The 22,375-nt window shown below is 49.9% G+C and overlaps 1 protein-coding gene and 1 long non-coding RNA gene across 3 annotated transcripts; one reads left to right on the top strand and one right to left on the bottom strand.

The window, feature by feature from the left end:
* The first annotated feature begins 542 nt into the window (after positions 1–542).
* Positions 543–17,983, top strand: BTNL9 (butyrophilin like 9). Its single transcript, XM_053663770.1, has 11 exons — positions 543–686; positions 6,515–6,640; positions 7,918–8,265; positions 9,611–9,892; positions 12,151–12,282; positions 12,420–12,452; positions 12,729–12,749; positions 13,665–13,685; positions 13,913–13,939; positions 16,177–16,203; positions 17,022–17,983. The coding sequence occupies exons 2-11, from the start codon at positions 6,535–6,537 to the stop codon at positions 17,648–17,650; spliced, it is 1,626 nt and encodes a 541-aa protein (XP_053519745.1). The 5' UTR covers positions 543–686; positions 6,515–6,534; the 3' UTR covers positions 17,651–17,983.
* Positions 2,968–12,154, bottom strand: LOC128627167 (uncharacterized). 2 transcript variants are annotated; one of them, XR_008391326.1, is made up of 3 exons: positions 11,831–12,154; positions 8,871–9,008; positions 2,968–4,578 (listed from the first exon to the last, which is right to left on the bottom strand). It is a non-coding gene; the product is annotated as an uncharacterized LOC128627167 (long non-coding RNA). The 2 variants fall into 2 exon arrangements; XR_008391325.1 differs by lacking the exon at positions 2,968–4,578 and adding an exon at positions 8,206–8,252.
* Positions 17,984–22,375: the final 4,392 nt, after the last annotated feature.

Here is a 22,375-nt window from a genome sequence, read left to right as displayed (position 1 = left end):
GTGGGGTGATGGCTGCTGCTTCTTTTTTGCGCTCCACTAATTGGAGAGATTCCAGGACCGTGCCCCACTTAACTGCCAAGTTGTGTGTGACCAGCTCTTGCGTTTTACTTAGGGTGATGACCCCAGGTTGTCTATGCCCTGGCCCTGAAGAGGAAGGGAGAGCTGGTTAAGAATTGGGCACCAGGGCATTCCTAATCCCCAGCTGGAGATATTTCAGGCCAGGCTGTATCTTCTGCAGTGACGGTGAGGAGCGCGGGGCCGACTAGGGGCGGCCATCCTGACTCCCTGAAACCCCAGACCCCAGGCAGCCAGCTGAGCATTCCCTTCCCACAGCCCGCCGCTCTGCACATCTGCAGTTTGCAGTCTCCACAAAACTCCCAGATACCTTTCCCCTCTTTTTAAGACCTGAGAGGGAAATTTTCCTGGGAAATTTCATCCATGATTTGCCTCACAGAGACAGGATGTGACAGGCACTTCCTCCTTTTGTCTATCTTTCTTGGTTTGTATAGCAAAGGGCAGAGCGAGCAGCATGTGTCTTAAGGTGGAAGGTGCATGAGAAATTCTGTCACACCCACTGGTCCCCCCAACTAGGACCAAGACTCTTTACAACAATCATCTCCTTTGCAACGGAGCTGGGATCAGCAGGACTCATCTGCCATTTCAGACTCTCAGCTGTGACCTGCCAGGTATGTGGCTCGTTCTAAATGCCTGCCTAAACGTCCAGCTTTCAGAAGTGGAAAGCAGAAAGGGATGGCTTTTGGAGACAGTGCAGATGGGTCGCCCCATCTTCCCAGCAGGGCCTGGCTGCAGGGTGGGGTGTTCAAAGTGTGGCCACGGGAGACACCCAGTCAGGCAGTCCTGCCTGAGGAGGCAGGAATCTGACCGGTCCCATTTCTCCTTCTGCCTCACCAAGGGTCCCCTTTTAAGGAGGTTCATCTCCCTTAGAGACTAGGGGCAGAAACCCTCTTGTGGGCCTCCTGAAATCAAGCCGAAGCCAGCAGCAAGCATCAATCACCAGCAATGGACGGTCAGGCACTGAGGGACACTGAAGGAGGAAAAGGTGCCAGAGTGAGAAACCCCACTGTGGGGTTCACAGCGTGGGGCACTGGGAGTGGGAGGGGGTGAAGCACACAGCTGCTGCACGGCCCAAGCTCGCCAAAGTAGCAAAAGCAAAAGCAACCTGTGCAGAGATGCTCAGGAACAGAGGGACTGGTGGTTAAGAGAGAGCATCAGGTGTTTTTCAGAGCTGGAGGTGCAGGAGGAGAAAACTGGAGTGGGTTTGGAGCGGGGCCAGCGAGACAATGAGGAGAGAAATGAGGGGGAAACAGGCTTCCCCCGGGGGTAGAGTGGCAGCATTTCTTCAGGACCAGTGTGCACGACCCTTATTCTTTCCTGGGTCTTCAGGAGGGACCTGCTGGAGACTCTCTGGAGAGCAGGGAGAATGCACCTGCCAGCCGTGCTCAGCTGCAGCCCAAGACTCTGTTTCTGGTTGTCCCCCCCTTCATGGGCTCCTCCATCGTCCTCTCCCCTTCCACCCCACCCCCCACCCCCACTGCAAAACCTCCTGGCCGGAACCAGGATCTGAAATCCATTGACACCACAGTGTGAATAGCTGAGATGGGACAGTGTTTCCCCTCTCTAGGGACTTGCTCTCCCCAGTAAAAACCAGAGCCTTTAAATCGCAGAGGTTAGAAGGGCAGCAGGAGGGAGAAGGGTGCCCTTGGGGCCTTCAGCCCTCCAAGTCCCTTCAGGAAATTGCCAGACTCACTCTGTTCAAAGCTTTCAAGGCATGTCGTTGTGTGTTGGAAGCAAAGTGACCACAGGTCATGTGCCTTCTGTTCCAGAAGATGCTGCTCACAAGCTTGAAGGGAAACTCAGGTTTTGAGTGGGTTTTTTACATTTTTGTTCATTTGTTGGTTGGTTGATTTGTCTTGGGGCCGACACCTGGGGACTCGAACCTCTTCAGTGCACGTGATGCTGTTGGGCCAAGTGCTGCAGTGTGTGGCCAGGCGGTCCCTAACAGGGGTCATGATGGTCCGAGGGACAGGAGACTGAGGCCGTGCCCAGTCCTGACACATGGCACAGCAGTGAGGAATTTGTATTCCAAGAAGTTTAGAGCTTGGGGCTCCACCACCTCGCTGCGTGTGGACAGGTCACCTAGCCTCCTTGTGCCTCAGTTTCCTTGTCTGGGATTTGGACCCCTGGCAATAATAATCTAACACTTCTGATATAGTTCAGTGATTGGTAGATACTAAGTTCTCAATTTGCACTAATTTTCTATTGTTCTCTGTGTGTGTGTATGTGTGTACACAGCCTCCTCCTCCTGCAGCCTCATGACAGAAATCACATGGGTAGTTCATGTGGCTGGCTGGGTGGCTCAACTGGTTGAAGCATCATCGTCATCCCATACACCACAAGGTTGCAAGTTCAAACCCCGGGCAGGGTGCATACAGGAGGCAACCGACTGATGTTTCTCTCACACCTCTCTCTCTCTCTCTCTCTCTCACACACACACACACACACACACACACACACACACACACACACACGGGTATATCACAGCAGACAACTATGGTCCTGCAGTAGTTTCAGGGTCCAGCCAGTTGAGCCAGGGCTGCAGCAGGAGGACTCACGCTAACAATCAATGCGAGTCTTTTTTTTTTAAATTTATTTATTTTTTAAATTGATTATGCCGTTACAGTTGTTCTATTCCCCCCTTCATTCCCCTCCACCCTGCCCCCCATCCCCATCATTACCCCCCTTTAGTTTATGTCCATGTGTCTCAAGTCCTTTAGGTTCTATATTTCCCATGCTATTCTTGCCCCCCCCCATCTATTTTCTATCTACTGTCTATGCTACTTATTTTCTGTACCTTCTCCCCCCTTCTCCTCCTCCCACTCCCCCTGTTGCTAACCCTCCTTGAGATCTTCATTTCTTGTTGCCACTCCTGATCTAGCTGTCCTTTTAGTTTGCTTTCGTTTTAGGTGTGGTTGTTAATAACTGTGAGCTTGTTGTCCTTTCACTGTTCATGTTTCTTTAACTTCTTTTTCTTAGATAAGTCCCTTTAACATTTCATATAATAAGGGCTTGGTGATGATGAACTCCTTGAATTTGATCTTATCTGAGAAGCACCTTATCCGTCCTTCCATTCTAAATGAAAGTTTTGCTGGATAGAGCAATCTTGGTTGTAGGTCTTTAGATTTCATGACTTGGAATATTTCTTTCCAACCCCTTCTTGCCTGTAAGGTCTCTTTTGAGAAATCAGCTGACAGTCTGATGGGGACTCCTTTGTAGGTGATTGTCCCCTTAGCTCTGCTGCTTCTAGGATTCTCTCCTTCATTTTAATTTTGGCTAATGTAATTATGATGTGCCTTGGTGTGTTTCTTCTTGAGTCCAACTTTTTTGGTATCTCTGAGCTTCTTGAATTTCTTGGAAGTCTATTTCCTTTGCCAGATTGGGGAAATTTTCTTTTATTATTTGTTCAAATAATATTTCCACTGGTGGCTGTGTCTTTCCCCCTTCTGGTACCCCTATAATTCGGATATTGGAGCGTTTAAAGATGTCCTGGAGGTTCCTAAGACTCTCCTCATTTCTTTGAATTCTTGCTCCTTGACTCTTTTCTGTTTGGCCATTATTTGCTTTCTTCTGGTCCACTCCATTGATTTGAGTCCCAGTTTCCTTTTCATCGCTATTGGCTTCCTGTGGAATTCCATTCATTTCCATTAGTTTAGCCTTCATATGTTTGTCTAATTTGTGGCTATAATCAACCAGATCTGTGAGGATCCTGATGACCAGTGTTTTACACTGTGTGTCTGAGAGTTTTGCTATTTCTTCGTCGCTTAGATTTATCTCTGGGGCTTTGAGGTCTTTTTGCGACATTTTTGGTCTGTTCTGGCCCTTTAAGTGTGAGAAGCGGCACCTTGAACTCCCAGGTCGCTGGGTTGTGATGCTGTATGTGGAGGCGTGGTCAGAGCGGGGAAATGGTGGCGCCCTCTACCGCCACGGCCGGTCCAACCGCCCACTCCCTCGCCTGTCCGCTGGCACGCAAATAGGCGACTGCAGTCAACACGCAGCACTGCCTCCCCACTGTCTCCTCTGCAGTCGCTCACCTGGTGGGTTGCTCGGTCGCTCACTATGTCCAATCCTGCGTTTGGAACCCGTGCGTCTGGATTCGCGCATCTGGATTCCGAGCCTGGGTCCGTTCGACCGAGTCCTCCTGTGCAACCCCTCACCAGACGCCGGTTTCGCCCCTTACCGGTCGGGCTGAAGAATTTGTTGTTAACGGACTTCTGAAAAGTTCAATTTTCCGTGTTCTGGTTGTGTTTTCTGATGCTAATATTTAGTTGTCCCTAAACTTGGTTGTGTGAGAAGGCACGGCACATCCACCTATACCTCCATCTTAGCGGAAGTCCCTCAATGCGAGTCTTGACTGATTCCTCAGAACCCGGCCAGTCTCAGGGGATCTGTAAGGTGTCCTAGGCCCCCCTCATCTTGGCAGGGACTTGGCAGGTGCTGATAGACCTTTGTGGCTTTGTCCTCCTGGAGCTCCAGGTCAAGAGTCCAGAAGAAATGACAGGCCTAAAGAGAAGAGAAAGGAACAGTGAGAGAAAATGCAAAGCCAGTGTGCACCCCCTGCTCTGGGGGTCTTTGCTGCTGATTTCCAGGCCTGACACATACACATTCCTGCCAACAGCCAGAAAGGGGAGAGTCCAGACCACCTGGCCAGAGCCTGGACCCCGGTGCAAGGCCTCAGTCTGCTGGTGCGAATAGTCATTCCAGTAGCTGCTAGCCATTGAAACAGCCAGGACCCCTCCAGAAGGGACTCAGCCTCCTTCCCCACAGAGGCCCCTTCTGAGCACAAATCAAGCCAGTCCACCTTGCCTCCCTCCACCTTCCCACCTGCATGTGAGCTCCAGGAGAGCAGGACCCCTAGCCACTGGCCCACTCCCTCACAGTGACCACCCCTACATCCATTCTATTTACATGGGTTCAGGTCCTTCCAGGTCAGGGGTCACCTGGGGAGTCTCCCCTATCCCATGAAGTCACCCACACTCCTGCTCTGCCACTTTTATGTGGGCCAGCAGCTTTCAAGTCCTTCACCTAAACCAGGGGTGTCCCATGTGCGTACCGCAGGCCACATGCAGCCCAGGACGGCTGTGAACGTGGCCCAACACAAAGTCGTAAATTTACCTAAAACATTATGAGATTTTTTGTATATGATCACACGTCATAATGTAGTCAATGTGTGGCCCAAAATAACTCTTCTTCTTCCAGCCCAGAGACGCCAAAAGCCTGGGCACCCCCAACCCCTGCCAGCGGCATTGCTGACAGTGCAGCAGAGGCCCTTCAGCCACAGGTCCCTGGAGCATGTGCTGTGTCACAGGCCTGTGTGACAAGGGAAACCAAACAGTGCTGTGGGGTGGCCAAAGGAAGGACGAGGGAGGCGGAGGACACTGAGAGTAGGCACTTGATGGGGCTCCCCTCTCCCCCAGGGGTGCTATGATGGTGTGAAGGCAGAGGGGTGCTGGCCCTGGAAGATGCTGGGGAGTGGCTATTTGGAAAGTGATGGAGCAGAGAGAGGAGGTGCTGACTTTTGGTCAGAGCACCCAGCTGACCCATGGTGGGTTAGCAACCTCCGAGTTGACATTGGTTTCTTCCATTGTCCGAGCAAAGAAATTGAGGTTCAGCCAGTTACGAAATCTGCCTAAAGTCCCACAACTAAACAAAGGACAAACATGGAGAGCATCACATATCTCCCAAGATGTATTGGCTGCTCACACTCACTGGCTGTCAGATTGTGAGACTCTGCGGGTCCCAAGCGGGTGTCAGGAGTAGGAGAGGACAGCCCTCACCTGTCCTGGGGCTGGGATTCCTGGGTCACAGATCGGGGGAAGGGGTGCTAGATGGAAGCACACCATCACTGTGGCCTCAAAGATGCTATAGACTCAGGGACGCCCACCAGCTAACTCCTGGAGGCCACACCTGAGGTTTCAGAACTGGAGGAAGATGGCCCAGGTGTGGGTAAAGCTGGCCAGCAGCTGCCAGGTGTGTGTCCCATTCCTGAAAGATCAGCACTTCATGTTTGTTCCTCTGTTTTGTGGACCTGACATTCTAAGCCAAGGGAAGTGGGAGCAAGGTGGGGCCGGCAGCGTAAAAATGCATGTGAGAGTGTTTATAGATTTCCCTTTGTTTGTAGATAGTCACTATATCCTAGCGGAGCCACACAGTACACCGTGTGGCTCTATTTCTGGTTCTAAAACAATGTGAACCTCAGAAGCTGCTTCCTCTGGGACCCTGCGGCTTCGTGAGGCCAAGCGAAACCGGTGAAGCAGTGAGCAGTGCTGCCTGGTAAAATTAGAAGCAGCTCTCACATCCGGTTGCAGTTTAAAAGAAGCCAGGCATGGGGTTGGTAAGAACCAGACAAAAGATAACTGAGGCACTGACAGACCTCTGGCCTGACAGGCCCGGTGCCGGCTCCCCTGCGTCACCCCAGGGTCCCTGTTTCCCTCTGCAGGCGGCCTCACTGCTGAAGAGATGGCGGGCTTCCCAGCCTCCCTGGACTCCTTTGGGCGGGCGCCTTGGCCCAGCGGTCTCTTGTTCCACATGCTCCTCCTCCTCCAGCCTGGGGAGCTGAACTCAGGTAGTGCATCCCACCTACAGCCCAGCCACCCAGGAAGTGAGCACATCCGCCTCTGCCCACACCTCCTGCAGGTGCTTGCAGGGCCGAGGCAGTGTAGCCACACCAGGTGCTAGTATTTAGAGATTTTCATCCCAGTGGTGTCCCTGGCCAGTGCTCCTCCAGCATCTCAGCCACCCAGCATTCCTACATACCCCAGCTACCCCACACTCTCAAGCATGGCAGGGGCAGAACAAGAGGGTGCCCCAAAACTCGTATCAGTCTGTTCTTGGGCTGAATCAGTTGGAAAATACTCGTAAATCTACCTGTGCAGCTGCGTGTGATCAGGCTGCAAGAGAGGTGTACCTGAAGATTTGGGAGCACAGCTAAGAGAGTTGTTTGTTTTTTTCCAGAAAGCCAAGAACTGTAGATAGCAGGAATTATTTGAGCAGAGCTTTGCAGGATCCATCTTCTCTAGAAAGATGACAGATGGAGGGTAAACTGAGACAGGATGCATCCAGGGAGAGAGCCAAGCACCACGTGACAGGGAGAAAAGCTGGAGAGGGAAGCTGACTGGAAGTGTGCTGGGTCTTCACCTGGTGGCAAGAAGAGGTCTCATATGCGGTGGACAAAGAAAGGCACTGCCCGCAGTGCCCAAAGAAAGGCCCGCAAAGTGAGAGTGGGAGGGATACCTGAAGGGAGAGCTCAGGGTGAGGTTTTAGTCAAGCTTGGGGGGCACATAGTTTTTAGCTGAGCTTCGAAGACAGGAAAGGAGGTGCACAAAAGGCAGAATGACGAGGGTGACCCACAGGGCAGCAGGACCCGGAGCACCTCGGCCCTGCAGCCATAACCTTGACTTTCATGGACATAGCAGAAAACAGTCTAGCTTGGGGGACTGCAGGGACCAGATGGGGACATCATCAAAGAGGAAGACTGAATGATAGATCCTGGTGAATAGAAATCTGCAAGGCAGGGTTTGACCTTTAGAATAAAAAGAAAAACCAAGCAAGGAGCCCCACCCACAGATTGTTTTAAAACCGTTTGTTGGTATAGAATCTGTGAACATGCACACTAGAAAAACAGGAAAAGCAGACAAAACAAAGAAAACATCTATTCCCACTATGCAGAAATTACCAATTCATTTCTTTCATGACAATTACTTATGCAAGACACCTGACAGGCTCAGGCTGCCCTGTCCAGCATCTTAACCTCCCTCATTTGAAGGGCTTGCTGCAGATTTCTGAGCTACAAAACCTTCATGGAGAGCTGGTTTTGGCCATTCTTCTGGCTTCTTGTCCTAGAGGAGCTCCAGGTGATTGGCCCTGAGGCGTCCATCCTGGCACATGTCGGGGAAGAGGTGGAGTTCCCGTGCCACTTGCCCAGTTACCAGAGCGCAGAGCACATGGAGATCCGCTGGTTCCGGAGGCAGACCTCGGAGGTGGTGTACCTGTTCCCTGAGCCACAGGAGCTCCCCGGGCAGCAGATGGAGCAATTCCGGAACAGGACCAAACTCTTAAAAGATGACCTCGCGGATGGCACAGTGATCCTGCAGCTCCGCCGTGTAATCCCCGCCGACCAGGGCCCCTATGGATGCCTCTTCCTCTCCAGCAGCTTCTCTGGGGAAGCTGTTTGGGAACTGGAGGTAGCAGGTGCGTGGCCTGGTGAGCGCCCGCACGAGGGCTGTGGGGGGAGGGGGCATGCGCAGGAGAGGGTGCATTTGGCTAGAGCCGCTTTGCTCCAGAGTAGACAGGGAAGCCCAGGCAACAGGGGAATAGCTCTACTTAAAAAATAATAATGAATTAATTAAAAAGAAAGATACATTCGAAAATTTAAAATTTGTTCATGAGAAAAGATACACAAATGGCCGTTAAACATATGGAAAGATTATCAATTTGGCTCAGAATGGGGGGCAAATTAAATCCACAGGGACATGCAATGCTTTACCTCTCAGACTGGCAAAAATTTAAAAATTTGAGCCCACACTCTTGATGAGGCTGTGGGGGAGCAACCTTGCCTGCTCTGCACCATGCTGACCAAGTTCAAAGTTAAAATGCTCCAGCGCCTGGGAATTTGGCAATGACAGGATTGTCTGTGCGCCTCTCTTTTGAACACCAGCTCCCCCTCTAGTTTACCTCGAAAGTACACCTCCCACACTTAATGTGGGAAAGGCAGGTGTAAAAGTTTAAGCTTTGTAGCATTGCTTGTCGTTGCAAATCAGCAGAAATAACCTGAATGCGCAAGCGCGGGCACTGACCTAGTACATGCGGACCGATCCACACCAGGCAGCTGAAAACATGAGGCGGAGCTCCGTGAACGGGTGTGGAGTGATTTCTAGGTTGTGGCTAAGAGAAAAGAAGTGAGATGCGTACGATGGTCTGTAGTTTGTAAACGTCTGTGTAAGAATGAAGGAGAAACACAAAGGAAACACAGGGAGGATAAACCAGGAACTCATGAAAACAGTGTGACCTAAGGGAGGCGGTGCAATGGGATGGGAAGGATGACAAAGGTCTGGGACTTTCCTGACAAACTTTTTTTTTTACAGTACTGGCATTTAAACCATATTAATGTTTTGCATATTTAAAACATAGAGCCAGCACCTCGAGGATGGAACGATAAAGGAATACGTATATCACAAGCATTGTACTTGAGCTCTGGGGGCATTCAGGAGAGGGAGAAGACCATCTGTTGAAATTTGGGGAGAAATTATTCTTTTTTCTCCAGGACTGTCCCTTGCGTAATATGACTGTCAGTAGCCCCTTTCAGTCCAATGGACCCCCTCCATATTTCCAAATGTCCCTCAGGGCTAGTACTGTCCCCACATGTCACCACTGGTGCAGACTGTCATTTACAGTACACGGGTGGGGGCTATGAGCCCCCAAGTATGTGAAGAGAAGTCACAGTTATGATTCCCTATGGTGACTGCAAATGATGAGCTTTGCCCCCAACTTCTGGGAAGGAGCCTAATATTTCCCACTCCTCCCTCCTCTCTCCCAGGGATGGGGTCAGACCCTCACATCTCCCTTGAGGGCTTCAAGAAAGGAGGCATTCAGATGCGATGCAGCTCCAGTGGCTGGTACCCCAAGCCCCAGGCTCAGTGGAGAGACCATCGGGGACAGTGCCTGCCTCCTGAGTCAGAAGCCATCACCCAGGACGCCCAGGGCCTGTTCAGTCTGCAAACATGGGTGGTTGTCCAAGAGGGGGCGCACAGCAACGTGTCCTGCTCCATCCAGAACCCCCTCCTCTTCCAGAAGAAAGAGTTCACAGTCCAAATAGCAGGTCAGTGGGTGCTGGCTCACCTTCATCTTCCTAACCATCACAGTGTCCATGTCCATTGTCCCAACAGCCCTCTCTGAGGACACAGTGGTACAGGGTCTGGCTGTGTACAGCAGGACTGTCACATTCATTGTCACCGGGGGCCACATCAGCCTCGAGGCTGCCTTCAAAGGGCCAAATGTAATTTTAGGACTGTGTAAATGTCACTGCTCCTTAACTGGGGGCAAGGAAGAGTGACAAGAGCTGGTGGGGTGTGTATGTGGATTTAAAAGTGTTGGGTCAGGGGAGAAGTCAGTTAGGCAAAGAGTTGGAGGTGAGGCTATTTTCTAACATCAGAGTCTTTTCATGAGGCGCCCACTGAAAGGTTTAATGTTTTCAACTCTAACCGTTTTAGGTCTTGGGGACAAACCCAACCTATGGGCCACATCCCACATGGGTCCAAATTAATAGTTACATTACAATCACAGAAAGGAGCCTCACCCTTGTAAGTAACAACCTGTCCTCAGGTAGGACGACTTCACAGCACACATGCTCATTCAAAATACAGCTGGTAATTGGGGCGGCCATCTGGGGTAGCTAATTCTCTTCCTCCAAAGGAAAGGTAAAACATTTCATATCTTTTTGATAAGAATGTAGTTACACCCTGGCTGGAGTGTCTCAGCCGATTGAGCACCAGCCTGTGTGCTAACAGGTCACGGGTTCGATTCCCATCAGGGCACATGCCTGAGTTGTGGGCCAGGTTTTTGGTTGGGGGTGTGCAAGAGGGAGGAAAAAAAAAAGAATGCAGTTACATCTTGAAGCCAGTTAAACCCCCAGGACACAGAAATGGAGGTGCTTTCTCCAGGGTGTTTACATTTCAAGAAAAGTCTCCAGAAGAGAAACATTCCTGACAGGCAAAGCTGACAAGAGGCTTATTTACCTTTCAAATGGATTTGCATACATCTCAACAGGATAGAAAAAAGATTTCCAAGTTTCTCTAAGGAAATGGTTTAAGAAAGGGAAAGCCTCTTTCACTTTTTGCATCAGGGAAATTTCTTTTTTTTTCTTTTAGATTTGTGTTCATCCTTTATAAAGGGTGGGAAGCACAGGGATATCTGTTGGGGGGCATTCAGGTCTAGGGAACAGCAAATGCAAAGGACCCCACATGGGAATGTGTGTGGTTCCTGGAGGAGCAGGAGGTGGGACAGGAGGGAACAGGCACAAGATCAAGGGCAGCTGGTCAGAGCAGCATCAGACCCTGAGTCTCAACCTCTAGGTCACCGCTTAGCGAACCGCATGTGGTGAAGGACCAATCTGTTGTGGACCAATAGCTTTGCACCAGACAATAAAAACACACAGTTAGGAAATTTTTCTTGAAAAACACAAGAGCACATTGAGCCAAGTGAAATAAGCCAGACACAAAAGGATGAATGTTGTAAGATTCCACCTTTATAAGGTACCTAGAGCAGTCAACTCACAAGATGGAAGGGAGAAGAGAGGTTCCCAGGGGCTGGGAGGAGGGGAAATGGGGAGTTCGTGTTTAATGGGGACAGATTCCAGGTGGGGAGGGTGAAACAGTTCTGGTGGCAAGGTCGCCCAACGAGAACGCCCTTAATGCCAAGGAACGGGACGCTTAAAAATGGTTAAGAAGGTGCATCTTAAGTTATGTATATTTAAACAACAATGAAAAGGAAAAATATTTTAAAAGACCACTGAGATAAAAGCATCTATAATTTCCTTCAACAGACAGGAAATTGCTCTATCAAGTTGCCACAAGCTTTTCTAAGGGGTTATTCTCATTGTTCACCTGTTGACCGCCGGCAGAGGCCTCCCTAGGGAACCTGGGGAGGGGAGAAGGTGCTGCCAGTCCGCCCCCACGCGGCTTTGCTATCAGTTCTCCCAAAGGTGTGAGAAGTAGAAGCCAGGTGTCTGCCAGGAGCAGGAAGATGTCTGTGAACTCACCGGGTTTCCATGTCCACAAAACACCTTGCATCCAGATGCGAAGTGAGAATGGGAGGAAGCAGAGGCAAATCCGGGCCGTGGTCACAGCAGTTGGAGGCACTCCTTCCTTCCATCCCTCAGTTGGCAGTGCTTTCCCTTTGCACGGACCTAGTGCACGTCGCACGTGGCAGCCGCCATCTCGCCCATTGGACAGACGGCCCTGGGGCCCAAGAGCTTAAGTCGCCAGCTCTTCCTTGCTAGGATTTTCCAGCACCTGGAGCCTCCGCACCTGAGTGTTCTAGGCGCCTAAATCCAGACAACTCTCTCTGGGTGTTTTCCAGACATTTTTCTACCCGGGCCCTCCCCGTGGAAGGCAGCTTTCCTCGGGACCCTGGTGGGCGGCCTGACGCTGCTGCTGGCCCTGCTCGCGACACTGGCGCTGTGCTGCTTTCACCGGCAGCAGCGGTCCCAAGGTACCGGCCTGCGGGGTGCTGGTCCGGTGCTGCCTGGAGCGGGAAAAGGCGCGGGGCGGGGCGAGGCGGTGGAATCCGCGGGGTGGGGGGGTGGGGGGGGCGCGCACCCAGTCCACCCCCTTCCTTTTCCGTTTCAGAAAAGCTAAAGGAGCAAGCGGACACGGACAAAGGTGAGTGGGGACAGCGGCGTGCCCTCCGCCCCCGCCTTTGCCAAGCAGAGGGGGGCCCTGGGGCAAAGAAGGGAGGAGGTGGCCCCAGTGCCTGCGAGCTGGGCAGACAGACCAGTGGCGAGGTTGCGCTCTCCCCTCTCTCGGCCTCGGAGTGCGCTCCTGCTGCGCGTGCAGCCCAGCCTAGTCTCAGAATGCACGCGAGTCTCCGCGCTTTGGGGAAGCGAATGGTCAGTGTTCTTTGATCGAGATCTTCCTCTTTTCTTCCTCTTTTTTCAGGGAAACTCACTGCAGAACTGGGTATGTTCCTGATGCCGCGCCCACCGCTCTGGCTGCGGGCTACGGGGGTAACGCGGAGCGCGCTGCGGAAGGAGGGGTTCAGTGACTTTAGGCGCCCTTTGGAAAGCGATGTATGGCAGGATCTAATTTTTAACGCACTCCGTTGAGCCTCCCACCTCCTGACTCCCAAAGGGACTCTAGAGAAGCTGCCAGGGAGGCCTGGCCTTAGACCCTCTGGACCGACCCTGCCAATGATACGATTCACTCACAATTTTCCCGTTAAATGTTGACTCCCACTGACTGGCTTGTCTTCCTAGGATGTCCTTCTTTTTTTAATGCAAATGCCACTGTGAAGGGTGGCACCTTGAACTTGCACAAAAGTGTGTGTAGCGTAAACACAGTATAGTCTAATTTAGTGCAGAGAGCTGCCTTTCCCAGCAGCATTTACCCTTTTAAAAGACAAGGGATGCATTTCTAGTGGCAAACTATCAGTGTGGGCCTCCAGCCATGGGAAGCGATTCAGTGTGCTGTCTCTCCAGTTCTTGAAGCAACGTGCTCACCCTGTAGGTGACCCTGAGGCTCAGGCAGGCTGTGCTTAGTGCCTGGACATACCCGAGAAAGCTAGTGATTTCCAGGCAGACCAGTAGCAGCCCCTTCAAACCAGACCCTTCAAACTAGACCTGAGCCCTGGGAAGAGGCTCCTCAGTGCCAAGCCCTGTTCTCCCCACCTCCACCCCCGCCCTGTGCCGATTTCTGCCCTGGAGCCAATAGGATGAGGCCTCAGAATTTAGCCAATGGGCAATGCAGAGTCTCAGGTGGGAATGGGGTGAGCAGTGGTTTAAGACTACGGGGCATCTTCCCAGGGACCTGCTTGCCTTGGGGAGGTGGCTCCAGGCAGCCCAAGGCTAATGCTCTCTCTGTGTGTTCTGCTTATAGGGAAGCTGCAGGCGGAGCTCAGTAAGTGGCCCCTCTTAAGACTATCTTTCCTTGCCCACCATTTAGCAACTGGTTATCCCTGTAAGTTCTTCTCCTCTCCCAACCAGGTATGATGGCCAAGCTGGAACTCCACTTGCTCTGGACAGGAGAAGGGGGGAGGAGGGCAGGGGTGAGTGCAAATTTGGAAAGTGAGCCAGGGAGCTGCAGAACCCCCATGTTCTAATCTTGTTTTTCCTTAACTGCTTCAGACTGGAGAAGGGCTGAAGGCCAGGCCGGTGAGTGGGACCCGCTTCCCTCCCATTGTCTGCTTTACCTCTCAGCACACCAGTCCCTGTCTCTGATTAACCAACCACATTCCATCCTGGTTTATGCCACAGCCTCACTTGGCCTGAATTGACCTATGTCACTGGTAAAGGCTATCTCTGAGTTTTGTTTTTATAATGTTTCCTATTGCCCCGGGGTGCAAGCATACTGCAAACCGCTGGTGCCAGTCCTGGTGGCACATAAGAATCCCCCGGGCTCCCGGTGCCCACCCTCCAAGACTGGGGTGGGCATGTCACCCCACATGTAACCATTTCTCCCTGTATCTCCCTCTATTTCCCCATAAAGCAAGCCATCTAACATCTGTCTTTATATGTATTCTTGCAAAATGTGGTGCTCCGTTTTGTGCACATGCATTTTAGTTTATGTAAATTATTTTTACATAAGTAACTTAAATGCCTGGGGGTGTTCCTGGCTTTTCTCACTCACGTTTTAATATCCATCCTGCTGCTGTGTGCACACCTGGCCCGTTTTTCCCTCTGGTTGCCGGGCCCTGCATTCAGCCAGCCCCCCTCCTGGAGTGGCAGCCAGCCCTCCTCTAACTCCACTCCACACAAACAACACAAGCATGTTGCCTTCGGGCCGTGTGGAGATCTCTCTGGGAGGTACACTGGGAGTGCTGGCCCACGGAGGTATGTCACCAAGTGGGACAGAGCGACCCCCCAGGCAGTGCCATCATCCTGCCATTGGCAGCGCACAGAGTCCCCGGCCCCCACATCCATGTGAGCTCGCTGAGTCGGGCAGTGCGTGGGGAGGGGTGATTCTCACTGTTCTTTTAGTCTGCACGCCCCTGAACACTAGGGAGTCTGGGCATCCCTTTTATGCTATTGGCCGTTGGAGATTCCTCTTCTGAACAATGCCTGCTCATGTCCCTTTGCCAAGTTTGCACACAGGGCTACCATCCTTTTCTTATTGATTCACAGGACATATGTGTATATGTATATGATCTTACTCATTGGTGTTAAATGATAGGAATCCCTTTTTCTATTCTGTTCTCTGCCATAAGCTTGGTCCAAGGTGCCTCTTATTGAAGTCTTCGCTTTTGATAAAATCTAACTCATCACATGTTTTACCTCTGGCTTGTTCCTTTGAAGTTTTGTTGAAGTAAACCGTCCTCACGTTTAAGTCACAAAGATTCTCTTACATTTTCTTCTATTCACTTCATATGTGTAGGGCCTTTAATCCATCTGAATTGTGCCATTATATGTGGCGTTGGGTGGTAATCCAGTGATTTTGCTCCATGTCGAGAGCTGATTTTCTCAATGCCACCTGCTACACCCTCCTAGATTTCCCCACTGATGTGGCTGTCACCTTTTGTGTGCAGTTGGTGCCCAAGTTCCGGTGGGTCTGTTGGCCACTGGTTACCTTGCTGTTTCTACCTCCATCGCTTTTATCGTACCAAAAGTATGCCATTTCCACTTCCTTTCCAAAGTCAGTGAACCTTTTCAAAACATATGTTTTAGGGTAATTTTATGAAGTTCCTTTAAATCATCCAAAAGTAGTTTTGCACAGGATTGCTTTGAATTCATAGCTAAATTTAGAGAGAATAAACATCTTTATAGAATTGAGGTTTTCTATGCAAGAGCTATATGTTTATGAAGTTCTACTGGTTATTCTTATGAAAACCAGGGTTGAAAATCTCTGCTGTGAATTTGTGGAGCTCTGAGCCATCCATCTTCTATTGCTTTTGCTCTTTTGTGAGTTGGAGATGTCTCTGCTATAAAACAGAACGAGACAAAATGAAGCAGAAATCCACTCTGAACGGCTTGTGTGAAGAAAGGAGGCAAGACACAGTATCTGGAGGCCACGTTAGGACAGGAGCCAGCCTCAGCTGGGCCCCCTGAGGACTGAGCTTGCCAGTCAGACACTGAGGCTGCCTCTCCATCCATCAGGGCTCCCATGCTGCGTGTATTCGTTCTCTTTGCCCCCATGCTCTGCTCTCCCGCCAGTCCCCGCACAACTTCAGCCTGCATGCAGCTTTGGTTATGCACTGACCGCAGCCCCTTTCTCAATCTTGAATGCCTGGAAAAATGCTATGGTGGACCCATGCCAGTCTGGACCTAAACTAGCTGTCACGGTGGGGCTGGGGTCGTTCACTTCTGTGTCCCTCATGCACCTGGAGTCTCTCTCAAGTTTCCATGGTTACTGACTCAGCTCTCTGAGCCTCTTTTTCTTCTCTGTTTGGTTTCAGAGTGGAGAGCAGCCCAACAACATGCAGGTAAGTGAAGCCAAAGAACTGACATGACTCAGATCATCTGGGTCTTAAACAGAGGGAGGTGGAGAGACCTGAGAGTGGAGGAAGGGTCTGCCCAGATCCAAGTATGAGCCTGCACACACAAACACACAGGTGCACTTGCACACATAGGACATGCCCCCACACCTGCAGGTGCATATATGCACACATACATGCTTGTGTGCATACATGTGACTGACTCACACATGCATACATCATTGCACACACACATGTCCCCCACAAGCATGTAGCTTTCTGGGTTTTACTGGGTTTTTTCTTCTGGCAGGAAGGCTGTGTGCAGGAGCGAAAGCCAGAGTTTGTAAAGAACCTTTCAGGTGGTCTGGCAGAAGGGATACTTTGGGGTTGTATCCATGGAAGGAGTGTGTTTGGCAGCTGTGGGGATGGAGTACTGAGCACTGGACTCAGAGGCCCCATTCGGGTTTAAACTCCTAGAAGTGCTGTGCAACTGAGGCCCAGAGCTCACCTGATGCTCCCCATGCAGCCCTGGTGGCGAGGCCAGCAAGGCTAAGCACCGGCTTTGGGCTCCTTCCCTTTGACCAGGATTTGAGGGCAGTGAGCCGTTCTCTGTCCCCACGTGCCTTCCTTGTTTGCTATCTCCTCTCCATGGCACCCGGTATAGTGACTTGCATGCCACTTCAGTCCCACGTGTTTCAGGCTGAGGGTGGGTGTGAATATTCCACCAGTTGCTCCACTGACAGAAATATAGGTTGGCCTCTCCCAGGGAGTAGACAGGCAGAGCCCAGAACCGTCCCAGTGGGCAGTAACCAAGTGCCTCTGTGCAGTGGACGTGACCCTGGACCCAGCCTCTGCACACCCCAGCCTGGAGGTCTCCCAGGATGGCAAGAGCGTGCTTTCCCGCGGGGCGCTGCGAGTTCTGGCAGAGCCGGGAGACCCGCAGCGGTTCATGGAGCAGACATGCGTGCTGAGCCGCGAGCGCTTCCAGGCCGGCCGCCACTACTGGGAGGTGGATGTGGGCCGGCGCAGCCGCTGGTTCCTGGGCGCCTGCCTGGAGGCGGTGGCGCGCACAGGCCCGGGGCGCCTGAGCCCGGCCACTGGCTACTGGGTGATGGGGCTGTGGAACAGCAGCGAGTACTTCATTCTAGAGCCGCGGCGTGTGGCGCTCTCCCTGCGAGTGCCTCCCCGGCGCGTGGGCATCTTCCTGGACTGCGAGGCCGGAAAGCTGGCCTTCTTCAACGGGACCGACGGCTCCCACATCTTCACCTTTACCGACACCTTCTCTGGGCCTCTCTGCGCGTACTTCAGACCCAGAGCCCCAGATGGCAGTGAACACACGGACCCTCTCACTATCTGCCCATTGCCTGTTCCAACGACTCGCCTCCCGGAAGAGGATGACGGGGACACCTGGGCACAGCCCTTTGAGTCCTCAGACCTCGCCCTGGACCTGTGGTGAGGTGCCCTCTGGCCGTAGGGCTGGGTCCTGGGCAGCTTCCTCTGGGGTGGAGGAAGCATCGCCAAAGTGCCAGCAAGGGCGTGGGATTCTGCACAGTGGAAAGGAACAGAGAGAAGGATTTGGCCTGTGTAGATGTGAATGTGTTCCCTTGAAATTTTCTCTAAGAAAAAGAGGCGATTCCAAAGCTTGTATGTGTGTATCAGAGGACCAAACGAATGAGTAAGAAGATACTGATGTTGCCGGGACCAGGATGCTCACTGTGGAAGAGGGCAGGAAACTGGGAGGGAAAGAAGGGAGAGACATGATTGGATTAAAGGTATCTGTTAATTTGCATATGTGCATGTTTTTGTCTCTATTTTCCAGTTTATGAGAAATGAATTCACCTTGGGCTCCTATCCCAGGTTTCAATGTCAATTCCCACTGCCCTGAACTTGGGGAACAGCTGATTCCAGGGCTGGGACTGAGAAAGCCCAAACCTGCTCAGAAACTGATGGGAACACAGCCAGGGGCCATAGAAGCAAGGTTGGAGAGGCTCCACTGACCAGTTGTGAGATAATTAAAGAGAATAATGACAAGACTTGATCGATGAGGGGGAGAGCAAATAAATTTCACAGAGTGTGTCGAAAGTCAGGATTCTCAGAGAAAGAAAATACAAAAAATGCAGGAAAAATACAAGAAAGAGGAGGAAGAGAGGGAAAGAATGACTGTGAACTCATGGTTTTGACTCCATAGAGCTAGATGGAACACACGCATGTGGTCAGTGGGTGCATGGATGTGTGGGAGCCCACACACTGCTCCTGGCTCTGCTTTGCAGGCTTAGAAGCAATAACACCCCAGCGCATCCAGCTCTCAGAACCTGTTTTTTGTGCTATTTTCTACTAAAAGGAACCAAGGCTCCTTGGAGAAATGACAGACTCTGGATCTGGGGAGGGCTAACAGAAGACATGTGTGATATTATCACATATATATGTGTATACATATGGTGCAGCACAATTAACACCCCTCTTATTACATAATCTTTTAGTACAAAATCATAAGCATGTAATTCTGTAACATAACAATATCACACTCAAGCCCACCATAGGACATTTTAGGTGAAATGTTCAAATTAAAAGTATAAACTAGTACACCCATATTATTACCCTGCCAACCACACTTAAGCAGGCATCACTCCTGCATATCCCTGTATATGAATCCAACCAGAAGGTATCCAGCCATGCACCAGGAAAAACAAAGACACTTATTGAAGGAGATATAAGATACAAGAAAAATTGTACACAGGAGAGTGATGCCTCAGTCCTCTTTAAAGTAGGCACCTTGGGACCTCACACGGTTCTCCCAATCATCATCAGCTGCCTCACTCTATTGCCTGAATCTCAGTGATGTTCTGAAATCTCTTCCCTTTCAAAGGTGATTTTAGTTTTGGGAAAAGCCGGAAGTTGCAAGGCGCTAAATTTGGGCTGTAGGAGGGCTGAGTCACTGAGTGATTTGATGTTTTGCCAAAAAATCTCTGTAGGAGATGTGATGCAGGAGCAAATGCATTGTTGTAATGGAGCTGTCAATCACTGTTGCCCAGAGCTGCAGCCTTCTGAATCATCTGAATAGTAGTTTCCTTGGAGGAATGTTCAAGCTTAGTGCAAAATCTGATGCAGATTCGTTGCTCTACTCACTCGGTCATTTGAATGCAATGGCCACGTAATACACATGCTCACTCAACAGCGTCTACCACCCCTACTAACTAGTACAGTGAAGTCGTCATTGTTCACACATGTGCATTCCAGTCCCCTCTCCTCGGCTGCCAGATTACATGGATGTCACCCAAACTGTTGTCATTATATTAACAATGGGTGGGACTTTTTCTGGACAGACCACGTGTGTGTGTGCACACACATATATAGACTTTGACCTAGATTCTGGCACAGAAATCCCAAAAAACTTGGAATTTCCTAAGTGATAAGAGTACTATGAGAGTCTTGATATTCTTAACAAGCCCCTTTGAAATACACCTCAGGATCTGGTCTGGCTGCCTGAGGAGCCAACTAGGCATTGAAGTTGTAACTTAGCCCCACCCCACCCTGGCTTCAGGGAGGGGCTAGAGAGTGACTTCTGTAGTCAGTGGCCAATGATTTACTGTCATGCAAATGCAGTAAAACCTCCATAAAAGTCCAAAAGGACTGGATTCCAGAGCTTCCAGGCAGTTGAACCCTTGGAGGTTCAGGGACAGTGGCACTCAGAGCATGTAAGCTCTGTGCCCCTTCACAACACCTTGCCTTACGCATCTTTTCCATCCGGCTATTCATGCGTTACATCCTTTTATAATAAACTGGGAATCTCATTAGCAAACTGTTTTTCCAGGGTTCTGTGACCCGCTCTAATAAATTAATCAAACCCAAGTAGGGTGTTGTGGAAACTTCTATAAATAGCCAGTTGGTCGGAAATGCAGGGCATGGCCTGCACTCACAATTGGTGTGTGAAGTGAGAGGGCAGTCGCAGGACCAAGCTCTTTGCCTGTGGGATCTGACTCTGTCTCTAGGTAAATAGTGTCAGAATGGAGGTAATAATTTGGTGGTGTAGAGAAAAAAACAAAACACGTACTGGAACAGTCTAAAACACCTCATACCAAAAGGTATTGCTGAAAGCATGACAGGGAGATGCCAACTGGACAGAAAAGTCAGCTTTAAAGGACTCCCATTGGCCAAATTTGAACATCAAAGTAATTGATGGCAGTTAAAGTTTGAAAAAAATAAGAATCCCAGAGTCTGTGTATTTACACCAATTCCATAAATAAAGGTATAAATAAATAAATGGGAGATGCCATATGATCTCACCTTTAACAGGAAGCTAAACAACAAAACAAATAAGCAAGCAGAATAAAAACAAAAGACACTGAAATAGAGAATAGGGGTACAGTGACCAGAGGTGAGAGGGGAGGGAATTTAAGGGGGGAAAAGGGGAGGGATTTGGAGGAACAAGTATGAAGGACACAAGGACAAGAACTAAAGGGGGTGGAAATGGGAGGGAGGTGGGGAGCACAGGGCCGGTTGGGCTGGAATGGGAGAAATAGACAGAAAACTGAAAAATAAGTAAATAAAATTTAAAAAATAAATGGGAGAGAAGAGAAAGCTCTACCTTACTATTGAAGTCTCAAAGTATCTCCCCCCACAAAATACTAACTACTTATGGGGGGGGCAAAAGTAAGGTTTACAGTTGTTTATATGAAAAATACAATAAATAATAACAATAATAAACTGTTTCCTGTACTTGTGATGGTAAAGCTACTTCGCCTGCCCCTTTATTAATTTAGAAGTACAGACACTTATTAGTCAACTTGATAGTGGAGGAGGCTGTGGCAGATGCCATCTCAACCGTGGGGTCGCGTGGACGTGAATGTGGACATGGCTCCTCCAACCCCCATAAGAGAAGGCTGGCTGGAGGGCCCCTGCCAGAAGGAATGTGTATTGTCTCACAAATGGATTGTAATTCCCTCCTTATCCCCTTTTGGGAATGGCTTCCTGTCCTGTACCTGCCTCCTGACCTTTTCTCCTTCTGCACACACACTCTGAGGTAGGACATGTGCCCCTTTGTCTGGGACCCCTTCCAACAAGTCTTGGACTCAGGGAGACATGGCCCTGCTTCTCTGATCTGCTGTCGCTGCTCCTGCACTGTGAGTGATAAAGGCTACCTCTGCTTCGCCCAGTGCTCATGTGGTTTTTCCAGCTTATTCAAATGAGCATCAAGATCCCCAGGCTTGTCCTCCTGTGTTACATGAACCAGGTGACAAAATTTAACATTACCAGATGGGACACATTTATACCACATGCCTCCTGATACATTGCAGTGTGAAGAACTTTACAAATCGTGAGGAAACAGAAGTGAAACTGGCTGATATGCTAAAAATGTCAAGGTCAGGAGAGACAAGACTAAAGAATTGTTTCAGATGGAAGGAGACTAAAGCAACATGACAACTAAGTACCATAGGTGACTCTACATAGGATCCTGGGGTCTACAAAACACAGTAGTTGGGGAAAAAAGAGACCTTTGAAAATGGCTCCAAATCAGATGATAATATTGGATGTTATTTTTCTGATTTTGATGTAAAAGAATGTCCTTAATTTAAGAATGTAGTCACTTAAGTAATAAGGGGTAATGGGATATGATGTGTGTACCTTATTCTCAAATGGTTCATTGAAAAATATAGTGACATACAGAGAGAATGATAAAGGAATGCAGTAACATCTAGTAAATGTTTAATAACTACCTTTCTGGGAAAAGCTGCAGCATTTATTGATTTCCACGTTGTCGATACTCCCACGGTGGCTGATTTTAAGCTGCAGGGGTGACATTGCCGACGGAGCTGGGAAGGGTGTGCACAATGGACCTTTCCAAGACCCAGCTCCTGCACATCGCTGGTCTCCTGCCATTCCACACAAGGCACTTGGTCATCGCTGTGATTTATTTCTCTAACAAATCAAATAAGTACACTCTGGAGCTTATAAAAATATGCTCAGCCACCTGTTTAACCTTATTAATATACCACATGTAATATTCATAAAAGGGAAGTTTAATTCTCTCTAATCATTTGTATTAACATGCAAATACTTTAGGGTCCTACTCACAAATGTTTTATAACATTACAAATGTGTTCCTGGACTGTATACAATCATCGCCTATTCCTTTAAGATCATTTTTATGTATTAAATAGGAAAAGCAAACATATAGCTAATC

The sequence above is a fragment of the Artibeus jamaicensis genome, unplaced genomic scaffold, assembly GCF_021234435.1.
Source record: "Artibeus jamaicensis isolate MK-2021 breed Jamaican fruit bat unplaced genomic scaffold, CSHL_Jam_final contig_1085, whole genome shotgun sequence".
Classification (NCBI taxonomy): domain Eukaryota; kingdom Metazoa; phylum Chordata; class Mammalia; order Chiroptera; family Phyllostomidae; genus Artibeus; species Artibeus jamaicensis.
Note: the sequence above shows the minus strand (reverse complement) of the source record. Positions and strands in the feature narration are given on the sequence as shown.

Coding starts and splice junctions, on each gene's coding strand:
- BTNL9 (XM_053663770.1), top strand. CDS start 6,535: ATGGCGGGCTTCCCAGCCTCCCTGGACTCCTTTGGGCGGGCGCCTTGG. Junction 9,893..12,150: donor GTTCACAGTCCAAATAGCAG/GTCAGTGGGTGC, acceptor GGTGTTTTCCAG/ACATTTTTCTACCCGGGCCC. Junction 12,453..12,728: donor GCAAGCGGACACGGACAAAG/GTGAGTGGGGAC, acceptor CTCTTTTTTCAG/GGAAACTCACTGCAGAACTG.